General features: G+C 50.4%; 2 protein-coding genes across 24 annotated transcripts in view; one reads left to right on the top strand and one right to left on the bottom strand.

Moving 5' to 3' along the window:
• The window catches only part of LOC144126338 (uncharacterized), an 8,388-nt gene extending 8,224 nt beyond the window's left edge, over nt 1–164 (top strand). The window contains exon 2 of the mRNA XM_077660409.1: nt 39–164. Coding sequence (XP_077516535.1) covers nt 39–164 — 126 coding nt within the window. The remainder of the gene's footprint in view (nt 1–38) is intronic.
• Nucleotides 1–21,256, bottom strand: part of LOC144124579 (coiled-coil domain-containing protein AGAP005037) — a 489,877-nt gene that overhangs the window by 266,637 nt on the left and 201,984 nt on the right. For 4 of the 23 annotated variants that reach the window (XM_077657349.1, XM_077657354.1, XM_077657351.1 and 1 more), the window contains exon 1: nt 18,616–19,243. The exons of 18 other annotated variants lie outside the window; for them this stretch is intronic. In XM_077657349.1, the coding sequence (XP_077513475.1) occupies nt 18,616–18,706 (91 nt within the window). In that variant the 5' untranslated portion in view covers nt 18,707–19,243. Of the gene's footprint in view, nt 1–18,615; nt 19,244–21,256 lie in introns of those variants that run through there. One more of the 23 variants, XM_077657339.1, reaches the window with a different exon arrangement.

Below are 21,256 nucleotides of genomic sequence, written 5' to 3' on the forward strand. Positions count from 1 at the left end.
GCGAAATTGAGCACCACTCCTTGTTTGTTTGCAAACAGTGTGACGTGATGGGTCATCGTGTGCGTGCCACAAACCTGGTTCGGTTTCCAAAGCCTCCTGCCCGGTTCGGCCACTGTGGAGCCGAACGCCACGGAGGTTTCCAGCGATGGACGTTTCCTGCCTGAAATCGTGCGTCAGAGATACCTCGAGGGTCATCGTCATCCAGGCCAGTGAACGGCATGATCGCTCTCGTTCGGGACTTCGGGGGACGGATAGAACAAGCAAGATCTGCTTGCCTGCTCACTAAAGAAATGCGTGTGGACACAAGGTAAAAGCTCTGTGCTTACAATCACCTTCTATAAAGCACACTATGCAGATCCAGTCAGGACCTGAGGACTGTCATAATTACTCTTCCGCGTGGTTGGTTTCATCGAATGTTTAATGCTGGAATGAATTTCACGCCCACATTTTCAACTCCCATTGTCCGTCACGGTTCCGTCCACCAAGGCTACAGGACATACAGAGGTGCCCCAGTGAGGCTCAAAGGAGTTTCAGAAATTATTGTGTAAATATTGCTTCAAATGTATTCAAGAGGAGCAGTACTGACTGCGAACGGTTTTTTTTTAATTATTGCCTACAATAACGACATTGCGAAGGCACAGGATTGTTAGCCTGGGAGAGTTTCTAGCGCTTGCGCCCCGGCGCCAAGGATTGCCGCCGCCGCGCGGTACACAGCCGTTAAAAAACAAGAATAGCGGTGGTGGCGCCAGATGGCGCCACTTGTCAGCGAGATGGCCAAAAATACGGCTTATGACAACGGAACATGGTTCAGCACGCATGCATTCCTGCAGTGGAATAACCTAGGCGTAGCACGGATTAGGCCGCTAAATTTTTCATGATTCGAAAACCCGAATTCGCTGTGTACGATCAGCGCACGATCAGCGCATTCAGCTGCGCAATTACTCAACAGCACCGATAAAAGCACAGCTAACTGTCGCTAAAGGAATCCAGGAGCCAAACTCCTTAGCAAGTCTGGACAACAGTCGCACAATTCGAGACCGAGGAAGTATGAATTTGGCACTATGCCCCCCTTATACCCCCAAGGCTTTACTACCGCAGCCGGCGTAGCGTTGACAGGGAGTGCAATTTTCAATGCTAGCGAAACTTATGTGGCGAAGTCTTTCCGAAAAAAAAAAAAAACTGGCAGTGGCTGAGCTCGGCTATGCCAGGATATACGTAGCGAAAGCTAAAGCATAGCTTGGTTAGCCTCGGTTAATCTTGACTGCAAGTCCAGGTTAGTCTGGTTGTCTAGCTGTGTTGTTGTTGCATTAAAGACGACACATAACGTGCCTGTCTCGCGGCGGCATATTCACGGCGGCGTTTAGCCAGTCGTTCGGTGCGCTGTTCCTCTGTTTCCAGGGCGATTCGTTTCCTCTTCATCTCGTTCCGATGTCGATTCCAGGCCTCCTTCTGCTTAGCAGACTTGTCGCCGTCCATACTGCCTCCTCAACTGTGGTTGCGGCACACGCCAGCTCTCCTTTTCAATCCTCCGACATGTTATCAGGCATACGACACAGCTGGCGAAGCGAGCGGAGGCGAGCGCAACGACGAGGGAAGCGCTGTGACGTCCTACCAAACGACGGCGGCGGCGGCGAGGCGCGCGGTGTGACGTCATGCCAGATGGCGCGGCGAGCGCGCGGCGTCCGCCCAGCTGCGGTGGTTGCTAGGCAACGGCTCAAGGTCTTTCTCTGTGCCTCCTCGGAGCACCACCACAGCGAAATCGCAAGTTCGCGGTGAGTAAAGCTTTCGCTTTAGAACCTAACGTTACGTCGATGTAAGGGTACTGGCCCATTTTGTTAATTTATTGATTTTCATAGCCATAAGCGCCCCCGAGCGAAGGTAGCGGCGATTTTCAGGAACTAGGGGGTGCGCCTCAATCAATCCAATAAGGCGGCGTTACGAAGGGAGTGCTCCCGGGTTCAGCCTGTACAGGCAGAATCGCGCCTGTTTTAAAACTCGCGCTCGTCCGTCGTTGGTGGCAAAATTGTGCGATCTCTTTTCTCGGAGGTGCAAAGAAAACGAACGACAGACAAGGGAGTAAAATCGCCCTCGGGCGTCCGAAAACGCCCGGCGTGAGAGCGGAACGGTATAGGTGGTGCCTGGCGCTTTGGAAGGAACTTAAAATTGATGACACTGGCGATGAAGGCTCTTGTACAACGAGCGAATGGCAAAAACAGGTCCGGTAGAGACTTAGCGATTGTGCCTGTTGCGCAGCTTTGCAGAAAACACGCTAGAAAATCTTGCCAGTCTCTTTCGCTTTATATTTAATTATGAAGGTCTGCGTGAGTCTAATTTCAACGCGACACCGTTAATGCTTCTGTTCTGCAGAAAATCCCGCGTAGGCGGCGGCGGCTTTGTGAGCGAACGAGCAGGGGGCCCACCTGCCACATAGGCCACGTGACGTTGTGACTTAATCACAACCTGCCCACCGGATTGTGCGCAAACTGCCCACCGTGGCAGGTGGCAGCTAAGTGAATGATCTGGGTGTGACATGCCCCACCGGTGGCTGTGCTTGAAACAGCCACCTGCCGGGGTAGTGGCGCATCGCTTCACCTCCGCATCACTGCGCCAGGAGTGTGATAAGGACTCCCAGGGATCTGTGAATGTCAAGCAGAGAAGGAGCGATTTCGCAAATACGGGCATTAACGCTGTCGCGTCATACCCTGAGGGCGGGGCTCGAGTGTCCCCTCCACTTTTTTTCTGCATAGCCCAGAGACTAAAAGAAGCGAAAGGCAGGAAAGGTACGAAGACTAGGATCGGATTTGCTACCGACACCTCCGGCCGACAGTGCAGCGCTCAGAGGGTGCAGTGATTTGATTTCACAACGATATGGACTAGGACGACTATGAATATCTCTGGGAGGCTGTAAGTGCGTGTGGGCGCAGAAAGATACGAAAAACGGATTGAAGGTATAGTTACGACGTAACTATTCTCACACTCGATTAACGTGGTCCAGGCATAAGTCTCGCTTCTCGTAGCTTCGTCAGAAAGCAGCCCACTGTTCAGCCTCCCGAACTGTGTTCAGCGGCTCAACCGAGCGTCGGAGGCAGGCGCCTGCATGCTGGCGCGTCAGCCGCGTCCCTCCACGCTTCTCGAGAACAGCCGTGGCCTCGCACGCCTCGCGCGCAAGCGACGCCGCGCTAGCGTTACTCTCCAGGTCTGAACGCCCTACGAACCCAACTTTGCAGGACAGGCCACGGAGATTCATCTTCACGGTTGAAGGAGTCCCAAGTCTTGGCAGCCACGAGTTATTCGCGAGGGCTGAAGGAATCGCTTTAAATGCGCGCTGAAACGCCCGCCACTGAAGGTGCAGTTTGGGAGTCTGTCAGTATTCTACCCAACTAATTTCGACACCGCCGTAGCAGCTGTACTGTCAGTCCAGCATATATGCCTGTCCTATACATAGGACAGCAACTATAGATGTTTTGTCAGTCCAGCATACATGACAGAACAGATATAGCAGCTGACCTGTCAGACTAGCATGCACAACTGCCACAGACGATAAGCAGGAACTGCCGGACAAAGCAAAGCGACCAATCATCGTGCTACTGCGTTTCCTTACACTCCGTTTTCGTATCCGTCACCTTCGAAGACGTGCAAGGACTGTTCTCTCCTTTCGCGCAAAGGAGGAATTCGCTGTTCGGCGAAGTCGCACTGGCGAGAGACGAAACGCCACGAAGGTTGAGAAGCGAAGAACACAGACACGGAACTGCAACTGGTTCAGGGCCGCTTTAAATTAACGCAAGGACGCGAAGAGGGGGGGTTGAGGGATGTGCTCCCCTGAGACGGCCCGTGCGCCGCCTAGCGGGTCGTTCGTGCAGGTGCATCGCTTGATTGCGTGCGGTGTTCGCGCACGACTGAATAGAGTTCGTCGAGTCTACTAGCGCCTATTCTCGTACGCACCTCTCCTTTCACGAGGCGTGGCATCGTCCCGAATAACGATGTGAAACGCGTGTCGACCGCCTAATTCTGATCGGAAAGTGCTGGCTACTGAGAACGTGTTGACAGCAGAATTTCCACGCAAGCTGAGAGTATTGACGAACACATTGCGAGCAAACGGCGTGGCGCGCATTGGCGAAACTGGAAGTTAAGGGTTGAAGGACCCCTGGTAATTGTAATTAAACTGGACCCTTCCCCCGGCGTACTCAGATCACTCGATGTCACTTAACTGGATTGCTAAAATGCGTTATGAAAAAAACGTAGTGAAACCAAGTCAAGAGAATTTGAAGGCACGGGCACCGGCAACACAGACACCACGATTCGAGTTTAAATGCACGTGTAAGTGAACTCCACGTGCATGCGTATTCAAAATTTGGCATATATATCTCTATATTGTTACCACTGCACAAAAGTAAGACTCATCAAAGGAAGAGAACATTCTATAGAATTTTTTCCTTCTTTATCGCGCGTCCCTATAGAATAGCTTTCTTCAAAGTTATAGCCATAAATTATTGAACAACATATATTTAAGTAATCATCTGATAATGCCCATGTAAATGCTGGTCTCAAACGTCACTGCCTATCAGTGCATATTTTTCAGATCAATAGGAAATGCGCTTCGTTTCTGGTAAAGTGGCCATATTGGTCTGTGGTTTTTTTTAAAAGCAATTTCAGGGAGTTATTGGGTTCATCATCAGCGTGGTCAGGGTGGGTGATGGTAATGATGATGGTGAGTTCTTGGGTCTGGCTTAATTTGCGAAGCACTTTCTGTTTGCAATAGGTGTCAGGCCATGAAGTCAATGATTTTTCTTTTTTTTTTTGAAGCCTAAAGCTTCACTGCGCCAGGTTTTCAAGCGGGCAGCGTCAGTGCAGTCACGTGGCAGGTCATGTGACCTACTGACGTCATCACAATCTGCCCCACCGTGGCAGGTGGCCCATCGGGCATTTTCGTCGACGCTTTACAGAACAGTGTGTGTGGCATTTGTGAGCGTAGCCGATGCAAAGGAAGCTTTCGCTTCTCACCGGGGTTAACCGAAGTTTAAACCACAGCTAATATTTCTTTTTACAACGGTGGTTCGATGACTATTAGGTTCTTACGCGCCACAAGCAGTGTTGAGGCTACAAGGCGGGCTACAGTGTATCATCCGGTTCCGGTTCGCAGAGGCGAAAGAAATGCAACCGCTTTTCCAGCAGCCGAATGCCGTTATTCCTGAACCTTCGCAAAGCGTCGTCGCAATGAAGTCCGCCGTCAATCAACGTTACTGTAGTTATTGCTCTTCTTTGTCGGTTAGCCTCGAGCTACACAGAAACGGAACTGCCCAAGGTGTCCTATTTCAGCGCAGGACATACACGAGTGCCCCTTTGCACGGCGGATGTGGGTACCTGCATGCTGGAGAGCGAGCAGGTAACCGAGACGCTTATCGCGTGGCGGACGTGTGCGAGTGGCTCCCGTTACCCCGAAGCTCCCGTGTCACTCGCATTGCACTGGGACGGCGGCTTTCGCGAATGAGCGCATGAAAACCACGGCCCCTGCAGTAGCGTTCCCCTTTGTTTACTCTACACTTGCTTGCTTGGTTCCTAGCCTGTTTTGCTTCATTTGTGTGTTTGCTTGCTCCAGTTCGCCATAGTTGTGCAACCGCCAAAGGAAGGAAAAGCAATGGCAGCGGTTCGCTTACTGAATAACCCTGTAGCCCCTCAGTCTTGGCGCAAGAACAGGAGAAAAAAAACCACTATATATATATATATATATATATATATATATATATATATATATATATATATATATATATATATATATATATATAATATATATATGTTCAAGAGATAAGAGGTACAGGCACGCCGGGAGACTCTGAGAGAGACATAGTTCGAAGCGCCCGAGTACAGTTTATCGCACTGTCTCTGTGCGTGCGGTGCGCGTGTGCGTGTGTAGGAGGGACCGCGCCAGGTTCACCCGTAATGTAGTAAGTGGTTTATTAAAATAATAATAATAAAAAGGAAGGAAAAGATTTTTGCTGGCCCCGGCATCTGCCATCCTTACTGAAGCCCTGAGCTGGGGCAGCGGAAATAAAGGATAGCAGGAAGAATGGAGAAATGAAAATGAAAAGTTGAGGGGGACAGGAAGAGAGGGATGGGGGGGGGGGGGGGTGGATTATGAAATGCATCACAATTATCGCACTCATGATTTCGTCTTACGATTAGTGTTTCAACAGGCAAGAAGGAATGCCTTCAACAACCGTGCCCGGCAGTAGTTGCCCATAAATCCGCCCCCTTGGTCAGCATTTTGACACAGGGGGCCAGCTTGAACCATGCGACACGGATATAGAGAGGAAAATAGGACGCATTACTGCCCTGTCGTGCATCATTCAAGCTGGCCTATCCTAGTCAAATCGGACCAACTAGCATCGTCCGCTGTCGCGACTCCCAGAATTCTCCCCTTCTGTAGCTTCTTTTAACGCTGTCGAATCTGTGACTCTTGGCAACTCGCAGGTTCTCAAGGAGGCGCTGTACGTTCTATCCTGCAGTCCATCCACTGGACATGAAATCTCGACGGAGCAACAGCGAAAGCGTTTTAAAAACGCTACACGCAAGAACGAGCATCGTTTTAAATTTTCACTTGGAATTTTTATTTTCAGTACACAACACTCGCATATGGCGGTAGCCCCCCCCCCCCCCCCCCCCCCCCCCCCCCCCCTCCGTGAGGTGCCCTTCGAAGCTGTCGAATATGATGGAAGCCACAGCCGAAAGCGGTCTGGCCACTCCACATGGGTGGCAGATCGGAAAAGACGCTGTGCAGGAGCGGCTGTGCAGGAGCGGCTGTGCAGGCGATGTGCGTGCCGGTCGAGTGCATGGTCTATACGCAGCGGCCGTTTTTGCAAAACGTATACAGGGTTGTGCTTGTGCAGCAACCCGACGCCAGCTAACCACATACAGGCCGGAGGCTCAAAGCCGTTTCACGGTGTTCGTTATTGGCAGCCACCCCGGCTTTTGCCAATTTTCCACGACCCGGAAGGGGGGGGGGGGGGGCTTTGAGTTCCTCCAATATGGTGGCGTCATGGAGGACTGTTTTCGAGCTCAGCCTAGCTATATATCGTAGAATACAACTTTTAAAAAATCAGCAGTTGATAACAATGGGCCATGGTTCGCGGCGTCCAGTGTTACTGCGCTGACCAGTCATTACTGCGAACGAAATTTGCTTTTTGATGTTTGAAACTGCGTTAAACATGGGCACATGCATTCAAATCGCTCTAGCATAATAACGGATAGTTTTTTGACGTGGAGGAACTCTGTGCCGCGGTTCTGAATGTGGACAGGGCTTCCCTGCAGGCTTCGCTTGTATTCGACTATAGAATCGCGTTTTGTTTCGAAACTTTGCGACAAATTCGCGCTTGATTGTCGATGGTGGGCAGCATATGTGAGCAAAAGAGTTTTTGTTATCGCAGGTGTAAAGAAATAAGCAAGAGACAAGGAAAGAATCACTCTATGACATTTGAAAACGGGCGGTCGTGAATGCGGACCGGTAGGGCGGTGGATGCCCGCTTTGACGGTGAGGACACTTGTACCACCGGTGAATGAGAATACTGGAAGCGCAAATTTCTGTACTGAACACTGCAGCTGAGGAAGACCCAGCTATTGTTGTGCTGCTTCATAGAAAACAAAGTAGCAAAAGTTTGCCAGTCTCTGTCGCGAGACTTTTTAATGAGGAATCTGCGGTGTTGGCGTTTTTTCATGCTGACACATTTAGTAGCCAAACGCTACGCGACCTTAAGTATAGAGATCGTGCGATACAAGTGGAAAGCGAGAACACTGAGATCGCACACTGTCTTCTCACACAAACTCCTCAGTTTGTAAGCACTGCATGGAAGGCATGCAGTGAAATTCGGTATCACTATGAAACAATTCTTTTAGCGACAATATCGCGCGGGCATTTTATCGCATCGTGCCGGCGCGCGCCACGGATCTCAAACCGTATCTCGAACGCGCGTGGAAAAAAAGAAGACACAACATGAAAAGAGGGCCACCAGATTGCTTCTGCAGCGGCGCCGCTCGGCATTGTGGCGAGCTGAAGCACAAAACATTGAAACGAGTCAAGCGACATGCCTGCAGAAAATAAAGGGCTCCCATTGGCTGTCTCGATCCCAGATGCCGCCTTGCAGATGGCATTACGATGCCGTTTCCCGTTGCTCCGCCTCCCGCTGCGTGGAGTACACCACTTTTGTCCCCGATAGTACCTCCATTAGATTCTTGACATCCGCCCCTCTGTCTGAGGGATGCCAACGTAAGCCAGTAGGCCGGCAGCGACAACTCGCGCCTCCGTACGCGACAGTTCGGCCTCTCATTGGAGCTAACCCTATAGCTCTGGCATAATGGCGTTGCACTGCTTTCGCGAGTCGACGCCTACTTGGCAAAGCGCCACCTGGTCAGCTCTTTCTTTTTTTCTTCCCTTGTTTCTTTCTGTATTTCTTTTTTCCTACCTTTCCTCCTTTTATTTGTTCCCCCTCTTTCTTTCTTTCCTTCTTTCATCTTTCGAGGTTGATTTAAAAAAGGGACTGCTGTATCCAGTTTTTGTTGTTAGTGAAAATCTATCCCATGTCTCTTCTTGGGTATGCTAATGCCTTTCCGGCAAACAATGACGTATTTATTGCCAACAAAATAGCATTTAATAACTCCTCCCCCCCCCCCCCCCCCCTTCCGATTCAAAATCGTGACACCCACACCGAAAAGGCCTCCGTGATACCATTCAAAAGTGTATTGCGCAATAGCCTAGCCTCTGGGATCCGCGATACACTAGGTCAACGCAGCTAAGTTTATTTCTGACTTCAGCCAGTGATGACAGCACCTGTATTTCAATTTGTAGCGCGTTCTAGCGACAGAGACGCTGTATGCTGTCACTGAAAAGAGAGTTTTCGTAAGGTAGAATAATAAATAATAATTGGTTTTGGGGGAAAGGAAATGGCGCAGTATCTGTCTCATATATCGTTGGACACCTGAACCGCGTTCAGGTGTCCAACGATATATGAGACAGATACTGCGCCATTTCCTTTCCCCCAAAACCAATTATTATTTATTATTCTACCTTACGACAACTCTCTTTTCACTGACAGCATACAGCGTCTCTGTCGCTAGAACGCGCTAATCTAACAATGCTGCCCAGCTTTAATTAGTCATAAGTTTCCTTTACGGAAAATATTGCAGAAATTTCTGATAGAAGAGCCTTAAGCCTTTTCAAAAAGGAGCTAGGCGACGGGAGCCGTATGTATACAGAATACCGCATGCGATCATGGCGCACCATAGACGCGTGTCACTCCTTGATCAACTGGCGGGAAAACGAACGAACGTAGGTTTCCATAAGCACGATTCAAGTTTGCCCGATGAATTTCTTATGAGCTAACCTCTTTCTTATCCCGCTTCGCTGGCCGTTTTTCGACTGGCTAGCTTTCGGGTATTCAATCGCAAATCCGCTTTGGATTCGTGCTTGCGAATGCAAGTGTCCTTCAGCACTGGGGACTTAACGGCGTCACAGTCCAAGAGCAATGTCAAGAGTGTGGCACTTTTTCTAATAATAATATTAATTGGTTTTTGGGGAAAGGAAATGGCGCAGTATCTGTCGCATATATCGGCGGACACCTGAACCGCGCCGTAAGGCAAGGGATAAAGGAGGGAGTGAAAGAAGAAAGGAAGAAAGAGGTGCCGTAGTGTAGGGCTCCGGAATAATTTCGACCACCTGGGTATCTTTAACCTGCACTGACATCGTACAGCACACGGGCGCCTTAGCATTTTGCCTCCATAAAAACGCAGCCGCCGCGGTCGGGTTCGAACCCGGGAACTCCGGATCAGTAGCCGAGCGCCCGAACCACTGAGCCACCGCGGCAGGTGCACCTTTTACAATCTCGCGCAAAATTCACGTGCATTCAAAGTGATTCGACATGAGCCTTCGAGAAGCAGTTCCTCGCGCGGGCCAACGGTTGGTTCGTGACCGCGTTTTCTCACTCATTTTCGCCGACGGCCTTACAATCGTGCTGTCATCGCGCTCATCTCTCTGCGGACGGGTGCGGTGACTCTTTGTCCCCGGAACTGTACGTCACTCAGTTAGAACGGCGCTGTTGCTATCTGCCGGTGTCAAAAGCTTCTCATAGCACGCGCCCTTACGTCGGCCCGGACTGATACCATGAGAAAAGTGCGGCTAAAGGGCGTGTAATAAGGAACTTTTTGAAGCGAAAAGCTTCACTACGCTAGTCAACACCGCGCTTTGCGCGAGCCGGCGTATGTCGGAGCACGAGTGACGTCACGCACGGCGCAGGTGGCCGCCGCCGACTCCGTCGCCTTTTCTCTCTCTCTCGCTCCCTAGTCACACCGAGCCACAGGTGTTCCGCCACTGCGCAGCCACGCGCCTTTCCTCAAAATGCAACTTTCAGTTTTCAGTTCTCTCTTCTTTCCCTCCCTCCTTTATCCCTTCCTTTGCAGCACGGTTCGGATGTCCACCGAGATATGTGACACGGTTACTGTGGCATTTTCTTTCCTCAAAGACCAAACAAAACAAGTGAGCCGACGGCGTTCATAGAATTCATTTGCGTTGGCAACTTTGCAAAGGCTGTTCACTTTCACGAAAGGAAAGGCGCACAACCGGCTCCGTGGGTCAGTGGAGACCTCAATCTCGCTTTCATGTACACTGCGTTGGTGTCAAAAGCCTGCTTTGATTGCGTTCCGCACACTGGATAGGCAGCGCGCCCTCCCTGCCACCCTGCGAGGTCGCATGCAGTTAATGGTTGATCGCGAGAGATTTATCACCAAATGAACGCAGCGGTCCAGGTATTGCTGCAGTGCCGTATGTCAGCCACAACGCTGTCAGCGCTAATTCATTCATTCCACATCTCTCTCTCACCACGAAGCAAACCACGAATGAGGCGTCCGCATATCCAGGGAGCCAGTTATGCGCCCTTCCTTTGCTCAAAGCCATCGCCAACGCCAATGAACGCCGCTATCTTTCGCTTTGTATACCCTGGATTAGCTGAGCTAATCCACATTAATTTTTGTCAGTACTTTCATTTCTAACGTCAGCTGCCCACTCACACTAATTTAGAAATAATCCCAACGAGCGATTAATGCGTCGTTCAAAGCACAGCAACAAGGTTTGATCGCGTACTGACGCCAAAACCGCAAGCGCTTCTTAATCTTCTTGGTTTCGACAGCACGCGGGGCGCTACTGCAGGGGCCTTTGTGTTGTCAAAGAATGAATACCCCGACAAAATATACAAGCCTTCGCTCGCATCTTATGCATTCTGTTGCATACTGACTCATCATAGCATGCCTAGATTATTTTAGCCTATAGCTATAGCCTCGCTTCCTCATACTTTTATAGCCTACTAAGTCTTCGTGACATGGCTCAACTCTCTCCAACTTTCAATTACAATCGTTGCCATTGATCAACTATTTTAAGCAGCCCTTCTTAGGCAATGAGAGCGTAAATGTATATATATAGTAGGCTTGCCTGACTTTTCACTAAGAACTTCAGCTGCTTATGTATGCTACTACAGCCTCTATACGCGACAGAACAGCTGGTCTATGCAGCTGCGGTGGCTCAGTGGTTATGGCGCTCGGCTGCTGACCCGAAAGACGCGGGTTCGATCCCGGCCACGGTGGTCGAATTTCGATGGAGGCGAAACTATTGAGGCCCGTGTACTGTGCAATGTCAGTGCACGTTAAACGACCCCAGGTGGTCGAAATTACTCGAGACCTCCATTACGGCGTCCCTCATAGCCTGAGTCGCTCTGGGACGTTGAACCCCCATAAACCAACCGGCACAGCTGGTCATGAACGCTCTAAGCGCGCTGCTCACATTCATTTCTCGCTTGTACAAGTCTTCTGCCGAAGACTCGTGGGCACAGCGATGTAATAAAGGAAAGGACCGTTTGAAGGCACCTTGTCTTGGTTACTGGCCCTCCGGTGATATGTCTGGCATAAAGGGCCCTTCAGCAAATATCAGTGACGGTAGCACTGACAACGCACAGACATTCAAGTAAGGCGTTCGCTGTGTTATTGCCGCAAGGTATTTCTATGAGGTCGCTTTTTGCCCTGCTTTCTTCCCTGAGTTGCACGGTGTTACGGCATGACCTTATGTGGCTGCAGAGGTGTACACGGTCATTTAGACAGAGGAGAGAAGTGTGCATGCCATATTTGAGTCCCCGATCAACACAGAAGGGACGCACTCGATTAGTTGTATGCCAGTTAGCACGAAATTAGATTTTATTCCTAACCGAAAACATTTCGCAAATCTCCGGTGGTTAGAAGGTAACGAACCAGCTCTTACTTCCAGTGTTCGAACCGTAGGCTTTCACCATGCGACATCGCATATATTGCTTTCCTCGGTTTCACTTTCCCAACATGTCACGATTTCATTCTTTTTTACAATTTTCTTGGAGCCCCAGGCTACATTACGCAGGAAACCTTGTGAAGTCCGCTCAGCGCTTTAGGCAACCCGAGCAATTCAAGTAGCTTTACTGTGGGGATGGCCGCAGAGGGCTAGGAGTGGAAGATTGGGGATTAATAGCCATCGGCCATTTATACCATGATGGATACGCCAGTTCTCTTCCGATAACGCCAGCCGACCGGACGTTCTTCGGATTAATCTATCTGCCCTTTTTTGCCTTACATTCCTTTGTGATGTCACACTGCCCACTATAGTGCGCGTCGTTTGGCAGCCTCGGGTGTGCAAGAGCGAAATTCCATTCGGCGGTTACCCCTGTGGTGCGAAACCTGAACGCACAGGCTCTGGAGAAATTTACGAGGAGCATGACGCCACAAATAAAAAAAAATGAAATTCACAGAGTACTTATCCGTCGCGAGCAGATGTACGCGTGAAGTGCATTGCATTAAAGGCGTAGCGTATTCTAGAACGGTTCATAGCCGCGCTCAAGTCTTGGGCAGCCTCGCACATCAGATGCATTTCTTTCCTAAGCTTTCCTTCGCGACCGACGGCTCGTTAGGCTTTCTGTGCCACTTGTTATGCATGGCCGGGAATCGAGCCAGGGCCTTTGGCGTCTGAGGCGGAGACGCTGCCACTCCGCCACCACGGCTCGTTATGTATGACCACGAGAACAGAGCTGTTTAATTACTGGCCGCGGTGATGGAGTGCGCCCCGGGGCCTGTGTCGCCGGCGAGTGCATTACGTAATAACGGCAACTCACGCGGCGCTGTCGCCTCGCTCGTCAAGTGCCGCCAGGACTGCGCGTGCGACTATGCCGGGTGTTTCACCTAAGACTTTACACAATTATTAAAATATAGTCTTTATGAGTTAGAAGAGCGGTTTTTTTCGGAGTAGCACTGTCAACGTTAATTTTTTTTAATTGGTTTTAGGGGAAAGGAAATGGCGCAGTAACTGTCTCATATATCGTTGGACACCTGAACCGCGCCGTAAAGGAAGGGATAAAGGAGGGAGTGAAAGAAGAAAGGAAGAAGAGGTGCCGTAGTGGAGGGCTCCGGAATAATTTCGACCACCTGGGGATCATTAACGTGCACTGACATCGCACAGCACACGGGCGCCTTAGCGTTTTTCCTCCATAAAAACGCAGCCGCCGCGGTCGGGTTCGAACCCGGGAACTCCGGATCAGTAGCCGAGCAACCTCACCACTGAGCCACCGTGGCGGGGTGTCAGCGTTAAAGTACATTGGAATATAGCTGACATGCTAACTAGCAGGGTTGTTAACTAATACTGACTAGTAAAATTATAAATATAACTATTCGGCTCCTTAATTACTGAGAGGCGTGTAGCTCACCGTATGTAATGCTTATATTAGATTTTAGAATTTCGAGAGCACGGTTAAGCCCCGCCGCGGTGGCTCAGTGGTTAGGGCGCTCGACTACTGATCCGGAGTTCCCGGGCTCGAACCCGACCGCGGCGGCTGCGTTTTTATGGAGGAAAAACGCTAAGGCGCCCGTGTGCTGTGCGATGTCAGTGCACGTTAAAGATCCCCAGGTGGTCGAAATTATTCCGGAGCCCTCCACTACGGCACCTCTCTCTTCCTTTCTTCTTTCACTCCCTCCTTTATCCTTCCCTTACGGCGCGGTTCAGGTGTCCAACGATATATGAGACAGATACTGCGCCATTTCCTTTCCCCCCAAAACCAATTATTATCATTATTAAGCACGGTTACCCTCGGCGTTGTGGCCCAAGAAGTTGCCGCTACATGGTGCCAAAATGCATGCGCTTTCGAGAAGTTTGAAGGCAAAGCAACCTCTCCAGTGCACGTAATTACTCGTCAAAAAAGCCCAAATTTGTTGGGTCACAGCGCCGAGGCCTCATATTCGAAATTCTAAATATTGATGAGCGCACTATTTACGGTGGGCTACACGCCCCTAAATAATTAAGGAGCCGAACAGTAGTAGTTAAAAAGTTTACTATTCAACATTATTTAACTGATAGCACGTCTTGGCCGTATTATGATGTACTTCATCGCTGACAATACTATGCCTTAAAAAGCGCTCATCTAACTGAAAATGCATTTTTTTTTAAAACTGCATGTGTAAAGTCTTAAATGAAACACCTTGTATATAGTTGCCGGGCAGAACTTGGGCTCCTTCGCGCCGCGCGCTGGCGTCTACCACCACGGTAGCATGAAGACGCTGTTGTTGGCGCAAGCACATATCCGGCGGCAGCGCAGCAGCACGCAGGGATATGAGGCGGATGAATTGAAAGTTTCGCCAATGTTCGGCTCCGTGTTCCGCTGGCGCGGTCACCAACGGCGCGCACACAACGGGAGCTGAAAGCATTCCACGCTTAAAAAAGAAATAATAAGCTTTTTGTACATCTGTTCCCCTTTCTTCCCTTACTTAATCTCTTCTTTCACGGATATGGTCGAGGTGACCACCCACCACAAGATGGACAGTGAGACGCATCGCGCATTTTTTTACAACTGTCATACGCTCACAGAACGTTGTGCAAGAAAATGTGTAAAGTTTTAGGCGAAACACCCTGTATAATAGAGATAGAACTGCAATTCTTTGACATTATACGGACGAGTACCCCTTGTTCGACAAGAATTCATGGCACATCCAGATTCTCATATGTGATCGAGATGGAAACAGCAAACTGCTGTTAGAGACAACACGCTCGATTAAGGGATTCTCACGTTCTAATGTCGGATGGTGTGACGTACGCCGGCTGATATGTAGACCTTTTGTCATTATTCCTAGAGTGCATGTCGGATGCTTCGCCTTAATCAGCAATGGAATGGTGCACTCCGCCTGTTGCTCAAGGCCTTTATATCAAAAGTAAAATAAAAAATAAAAGGCATATGTAGCGGAACTTAAACCACTAACTTAGCCGCAAATAAAGTCTTTTTTCCTAAAAACCATTTTCCCTGAAGCACACCTACCCCTCATAGCCTGGGCTGTTGAGGTATCAAAACATCAGTGGGTCGAAATTATTCCGGAGGCCTCCACTACGGCCCCTATTTCCCTGTTCCTGTTAGCTCATTCCTCAGTTTCGCGCCGTCGTCTGCAGCGGTTGGAAGGTGGCAGAGTGCAGAGGGGGAAGTCCTGCCCCCGTCCATTTCAGGGGACAGGGATGAGGAAGAAAAGGGATGGGCGGCCTGGTGGCTTGGGCGTCCGCCTCGGCTGCAGGGGGTGCTTGGCTCGCAAGCCAGCGTCTCCCGCACCCGGCTTCTTTGCTGTCACACCACAGCCAACGCTCAAACTTTCGCGTTACACGCTCGCAATCGCCGTGCGATTTCTTTTTTCATCAAAGTTACCGGGCCACCAGATACGCGCAGGGCGTTAACGATCTGGTCAGCAACCTCCGCACAAGAAACGCTGCTCTTTGTCACAACGCTAATGGTTGCCGCGTGCCAAGAGATGGCAGAGTAAATGGGCCGTTTTCAGAGAAACGCGGTGCGGTTGGAAAAAGGCAATAGAAATAATGAAAAAAAAAACACTAGAAAATGTACTGACGCCAGCCAGCTTCCCTTGCAGCCGCAGCACTACTATCTCATTGCATCGTCACACGCTGAAGCATTGCACAGCGGAAGAAAGTGCACAGAAGATGCTAAAGCAGAGTTGACTGCAGTCGCTACCAAAATATCTCTTGTCCAATCTCCGGTGGTTTAGCGCTGCCCAATTTTCGACAGCTGTGCAGAAGCGATCTCAATAACGTTCCATGTGTGTATGCAGAAGTGCCCCATTAAGAGTGTCCACATCAATATGATATTTAAGGCAGAAAGCGGGGCTAGTTGGTGTTTAGATTTGAGCGCCTGTGTTGTCTACTTCTATCCTGTCGTCCCTGTATTTTTTTAGCGCTACTACTATGTCCTCTCAATATGATAGACTCGAATTATGGACAGTTGTTCTAGGGACCAAACCACTTGAATGTATTTACGCCTCCTTAATATGGAAACTCGCCGTCCTGACAATGGACGGGGTGGCAATACATAGAGCCCATAGGGCCCATGCATTTTTGTCTCGTTAATATGGACAACGATGAGGACAAAACCTCGGCTACCCAGACCATATCGTTTCGTTGCTGCATTCTGTGTGCAGGACACGAGTGGAACGCAGTTGGAAAGTGGAAATTCTTGAGTGGTGGCTTTTTTTTTTTTTGTGGCTTCAACTTTTTCGGTTTTAAAATGTCCTCTCACGCGCATTGCCATTTGCCGTATTGCATCAATAGTTGTGAAGAAAAGTTTCTCCGCAGCTTGTGGTGCGTTCAAACCGGCATTCAGCAGCTGTCTGTCGGCTGAGTATGTATATGTAATACCGGGTCCTGGGATGTGAACAGCCGTAGCAGCAGATAAGCCATCACGCCACTGGACGTCACCACGCGTCTGATAGTATACTAGGCGCTCAGAATTCCGGTAAATTCTTTCAAAGATAATAACGACTAAGGTAACGCACTTCAACCTCCCAAGACTTTGTCTAATTGTCAATGCAGTGCCCACCGCTATATGCACATAATCAGACATAGCTGGACAGTAAATTTTTCTCGCTGTCCATTTTTTTTCCTACACGGTTTGCTATTACAGACCACTCGCTTAATGGACAGTTCTGTGCGTGAAATCAAGTGCCGATATTAATCGAGGCACAACTATTAGCTACCTTTCGGAAGACGTTCAGCTGTTCGTATATAAGCGTCCTCGGCGTACAGTAATGACCCTAACTCAGTATTTCGGTTGCGTCGACTGAAAACGTTCGTTTAAACCACCACCGCCTAAAAGCAATCTCGAAGCTTGCAGACCACGCGCCTATCGACCGACTCGAATTGTAAGCTGCCATTTCCTCAAGGCGTCTGCAAGGCCGCGTTTAAGCAATGCCGGAAGGTAATTTTCATCGAAATCTCAGCTAAAAGCGCTACAGCTTACTTTTACTACGTGCTTTGTTATCTTTACAGGATAAGGGCTTAATTATGTAAGGAGGCAGCGACAACTTAAGGGCTTAGAAAAGCCGCCTGAACTTTAATACTCCCCCCCCCCCCCCCCCCCCCATTTCTAATTTTTATTTTTTTTTCTATTTTACGGCCGTTAAGTACTTCCGGCTTGCGTCGTCGCCTCGCACCAAAGTAACATTCAAAACACTGAAACATTCTAGAGCAATACAATTTCTATACATGAACTATTTCTGTTTAAACAGCAGTGGCGGTTCATAAAGTACTGCCGCCAAACGGAACAGCAGCAGAACACTGACCACACATGAAAGCTTGAAAAAATAAATTTATGCTGCAGAATTTTATGCACACGCTTTCAAGTGCACAGACCTTAGTTTGCGCGTAGAGAGCCTAAGCGGAGCCCGATTCAAGAAAGAGGCCAGAGGGTGGCGGACCTCATGCCAGAATTTTTCCATGGGAAAAGCGCTCTGTCCGCCCGTTTTCGCAACGAAGAAAGCTCAAGAACTGCCAGGTGGAAATAGGACTTCACCTCCTCCCCCCCTCCACCCCACAAACCTACCCTCCAAGAGTTGCACATAGGTCCGCTTCTGAGCCCAGAAGTGTTTCTCTTCGTAGCCAAGCGATAACACTAAACCTGCGCGCGTGCATAGCATACACTGGAGATACCCTGCTCCCAAAGACAGCAAACATAACATCTCAGTCGGCCACTGCCCCGAGGTAAATTTGAACCTGGCATCCGATAAAGCAGTTTTCAGGAATGATCGGCAGCTCTTATTTTTCTTTATTTTTGAGCTTACGTACCGACCACAACCCATAACAAGCATGTAGCCGCGCTTCATGACTCCATGAAGAAAAACTACATAACCAGTATCGACGGCAGATGCCGGGGCTAGCAAAAATCTTTTCCTTCCTTTTTACTATTATTTTTAATAAAACCACTACCACCACCAGTTTTCTTCACCTTCTTAAGAACTAATTAGGAACGCATCACGGCAGAAACAGCATCAAAACAGCCTCGTTAGGTGACGCGACAACGCAGCTCACATTTCCAAAGAGGTAAAGTGGGAATGGGGGGAGGGTGGCTGGATGCTCGGTGTCATAACCTTTGATGGCTATTGTGGATTTACGTACTGATAGCTATTGAGAGCTTCTTATTCGCTTTAAACTTTTCGAAACATGAATAATATCGATAGAAAACCATGCGACGCAGGGCGCCCACAAAATGCTGCCGTAGTTGAGCGCACAAGAGGCCGGGAGTGACTCACGTCTTCCAAATTCGGCTCCGGCACTGTCGACGCTCACTGAGCGGCCCGGAGGGGGGAGGGACGAGGTCGAGAGCCTGCGGGGGGGCAGCATGACGACCGGCGCGTTGGTTCTTCTTGGCCTTGTTGCACGGATAGATGCGAGACACCGCTGAACCAGCAGGGCAACAACACGAGAAAACACGCGCACGCCCGAACGCTACGAGGAAAGGACAAAAGCGCACGCGCCGCTCTCAGAGATCTAGCACGCACAGCACATCACGGACGCCGGCACAAGCACCACACACTCCCCGGACTGAGGCGGAAACGTCGAGGGACGATCACGAACGCATCCACAGACGCAGCGTCGAAGGATGAACCGGTGAGGAACACTGCGGGGCCGGCAGCTGGAAGCAACGTGGTTCGAAATTGGATGGCGCGACGCGACCGCCTGCTCCTCCGAGCAGACGACGCCCGGCGAGACGTCTGCTGCTGCGGCGACCCCTGTGCCGGCCACTAAACAACGCGCGAAGCGGACGGCCGCCGCTGGCGTCTTCGGCGTCCACGAAGAGGCGGTTGAAGCCGCGCCAGCAGCAGCAACGCGGCGCGAAGTCCGAAGCACGACCCGGCCCCACTCTGGTTTCGGCGCTCTTACTCTCCCTACCCTATCTCTCGCTTTGACTGAGAGGAGGAGGAGGCGCCTCGCGCCAGCCGCCCAAGATATGCGCCGCTCCCGGAGGTCGAGGTTAGAAAGAACAAAAGCAACAGGCGGAAAGAAAAAGAAAAGAACGGCTGCCGTCACGTGACAAAAACAGCGTGACGTCACACTCGTCGCGCGACAATGCGAAGTCTGTAGGGGCGGACGAGCGGACGTTCCTGGGGCGAGGAACGTAGGAGGACGCAAGAAGAGGGGTGAAAGGCGCAGGAAGCCAGCGAAAGTGCAAGTGGAGACGGGGCCCGCAAGGGCAAGACTTTCCCCCCGCCGCGCTTTGGACCTTATTACTCCTCCAGGCGCTCCGTGGCTTTGTTTTGTTGCTCAAAAGAGCGGCGGAGTAGGGGAGACGCAATTTTTTGCCCCGTCGTAGCCGAGAGGAGGAGATGTGTCTGGAGAAAGAAGGCGCTCGGGCACAGAGGCTGGCAGAGTCGGCCGCTCTCTCGTTTCCTCCTCTCCCGGCTTTCTGGTCGTGGCGGGAACGGCGCGAACACGTGTGTGCGTGCGGCTGCGCTGCTGCCGGATCGGACCGAAGCGGCGTGCATGGCGGGCTCGTCAAGAAGCGATTCGTTCAGGTGTGTCTGCCGAGGACAGCGGCCCTTAACACGGATAGCGGCTGTTGCCACGTGTTTCCCAACTGGGCCGCGTAGGAGCGCGGTCGCTCCAGCCAGGCGCGCAGCTGTTCTCCCGCGCATGCTGCACCTCGCCGACCGAGCCCTGGGAGGTCAGAATTCGGGGTTCAGAGCAGAGCTGCTGTAGTGCACTGCGGTAGATTTCGAAGTTCGTACGCCGCTGGAAACTTTTTTCTTCGTCTGCAGGAGCTGCCCGATGAGACCGACACAGAAATAAAAGACCCACTGCTTTTAAGGAAGAACACGCTTCAAACTCGCACCAATACATAACTCGCGGCTAACGGAATGCGGGATTGAAGGAGCAATGTAATGCGATTCCTGCGTTCACGTCAAAGCGGAGACCGTGGCGTCACGTACGTACACGTCAATCTGAAAAGACTCTCCGTGCTCTTGAGCCAAGTGTCATAGCACTGTGAAGCAGTATTCTCCTCATCAGATGTATCAAGAAATGCGAACTGGATTGAGGAAATGAGGACGAAACACGGGATACAGGACAAACGCCCGTCCTTTCTCAAGCTTTGTTTTGTTCAGCTATGTCTCATCACCTAGCTCCAACCGCAGTATTACTGGAACATAATAAAAGGATTATAGCGCCAAGACATGCTACACACAAGAAAGCAGACAACACCGCGCTCATAATCACTCCACACGCACGGCTTGCCGAAAGTACGCTTATTATATGGGTCTTTGTAAACAATCAGCACGACATTAATGAATACTGACTGCTTACCTGTAACGCCTCAGTTTTTACGCCGTGATGAAGTGTGCACCTTGGTGTACGATCGGGGGTGAAGTGGGAGGGAACAGGGGAGCGCCTAGCAGACTGCTTCGAAAGGCACTTGCGGCTGCAGGCGGCGGCCGCTCTCAGAAACAAACCTCAAAGGCAGGTGCGATACTTTCTGCTGCTATCCCTTCACTCGAGTAGAGGTTTCTAAAACACGCGGGACATTTCGTCCTCGTATCGGAAAGATGAGGGGCAGGTGTCCCACTGACCCGTAATGGGTCCTTGTGTAGCCATAAATATCGGGGATTGTAGTTTTTTGTCTGCAGCTTCTTTGCGTTTCACAAGGCTGCTGGTGATACCACGGAAATCAAAACTCTTCGCATGCTGCCGGTTATCAGCGACCGACTGATTGCCACTTGTTGGGCAGCAGGGAAAGAGAGCTGAAACTTTTCCAGCTCCGCCGCCTATCGCCACAACTAGGGCTTTTATGCTCTGTCTCACACTACATTGTTCCCTCTCATTTTGCTCAGCTGAAGTACGAAATGAGTTCCCTGCTTTCATGTCTATGTGTGGACGACAGGCTCACAGATGTACGCG

Source organism: Amblyomma americanum, chromosome 3 (assembly GCF_052857255.1).
Source record: "Amblyomma americanum isolate KBUSLIRL-KWMA chromosome 3, ASM5285725v1, whole genome shotgun sequence".
NCBI classification, from domain to species: domain Eukaryota; kingdom Metazoa; phylum Arthropoda; class Arachnida; order Ixodida; family Ixodidae; genus Amblyomma; species Amblyomma americanum.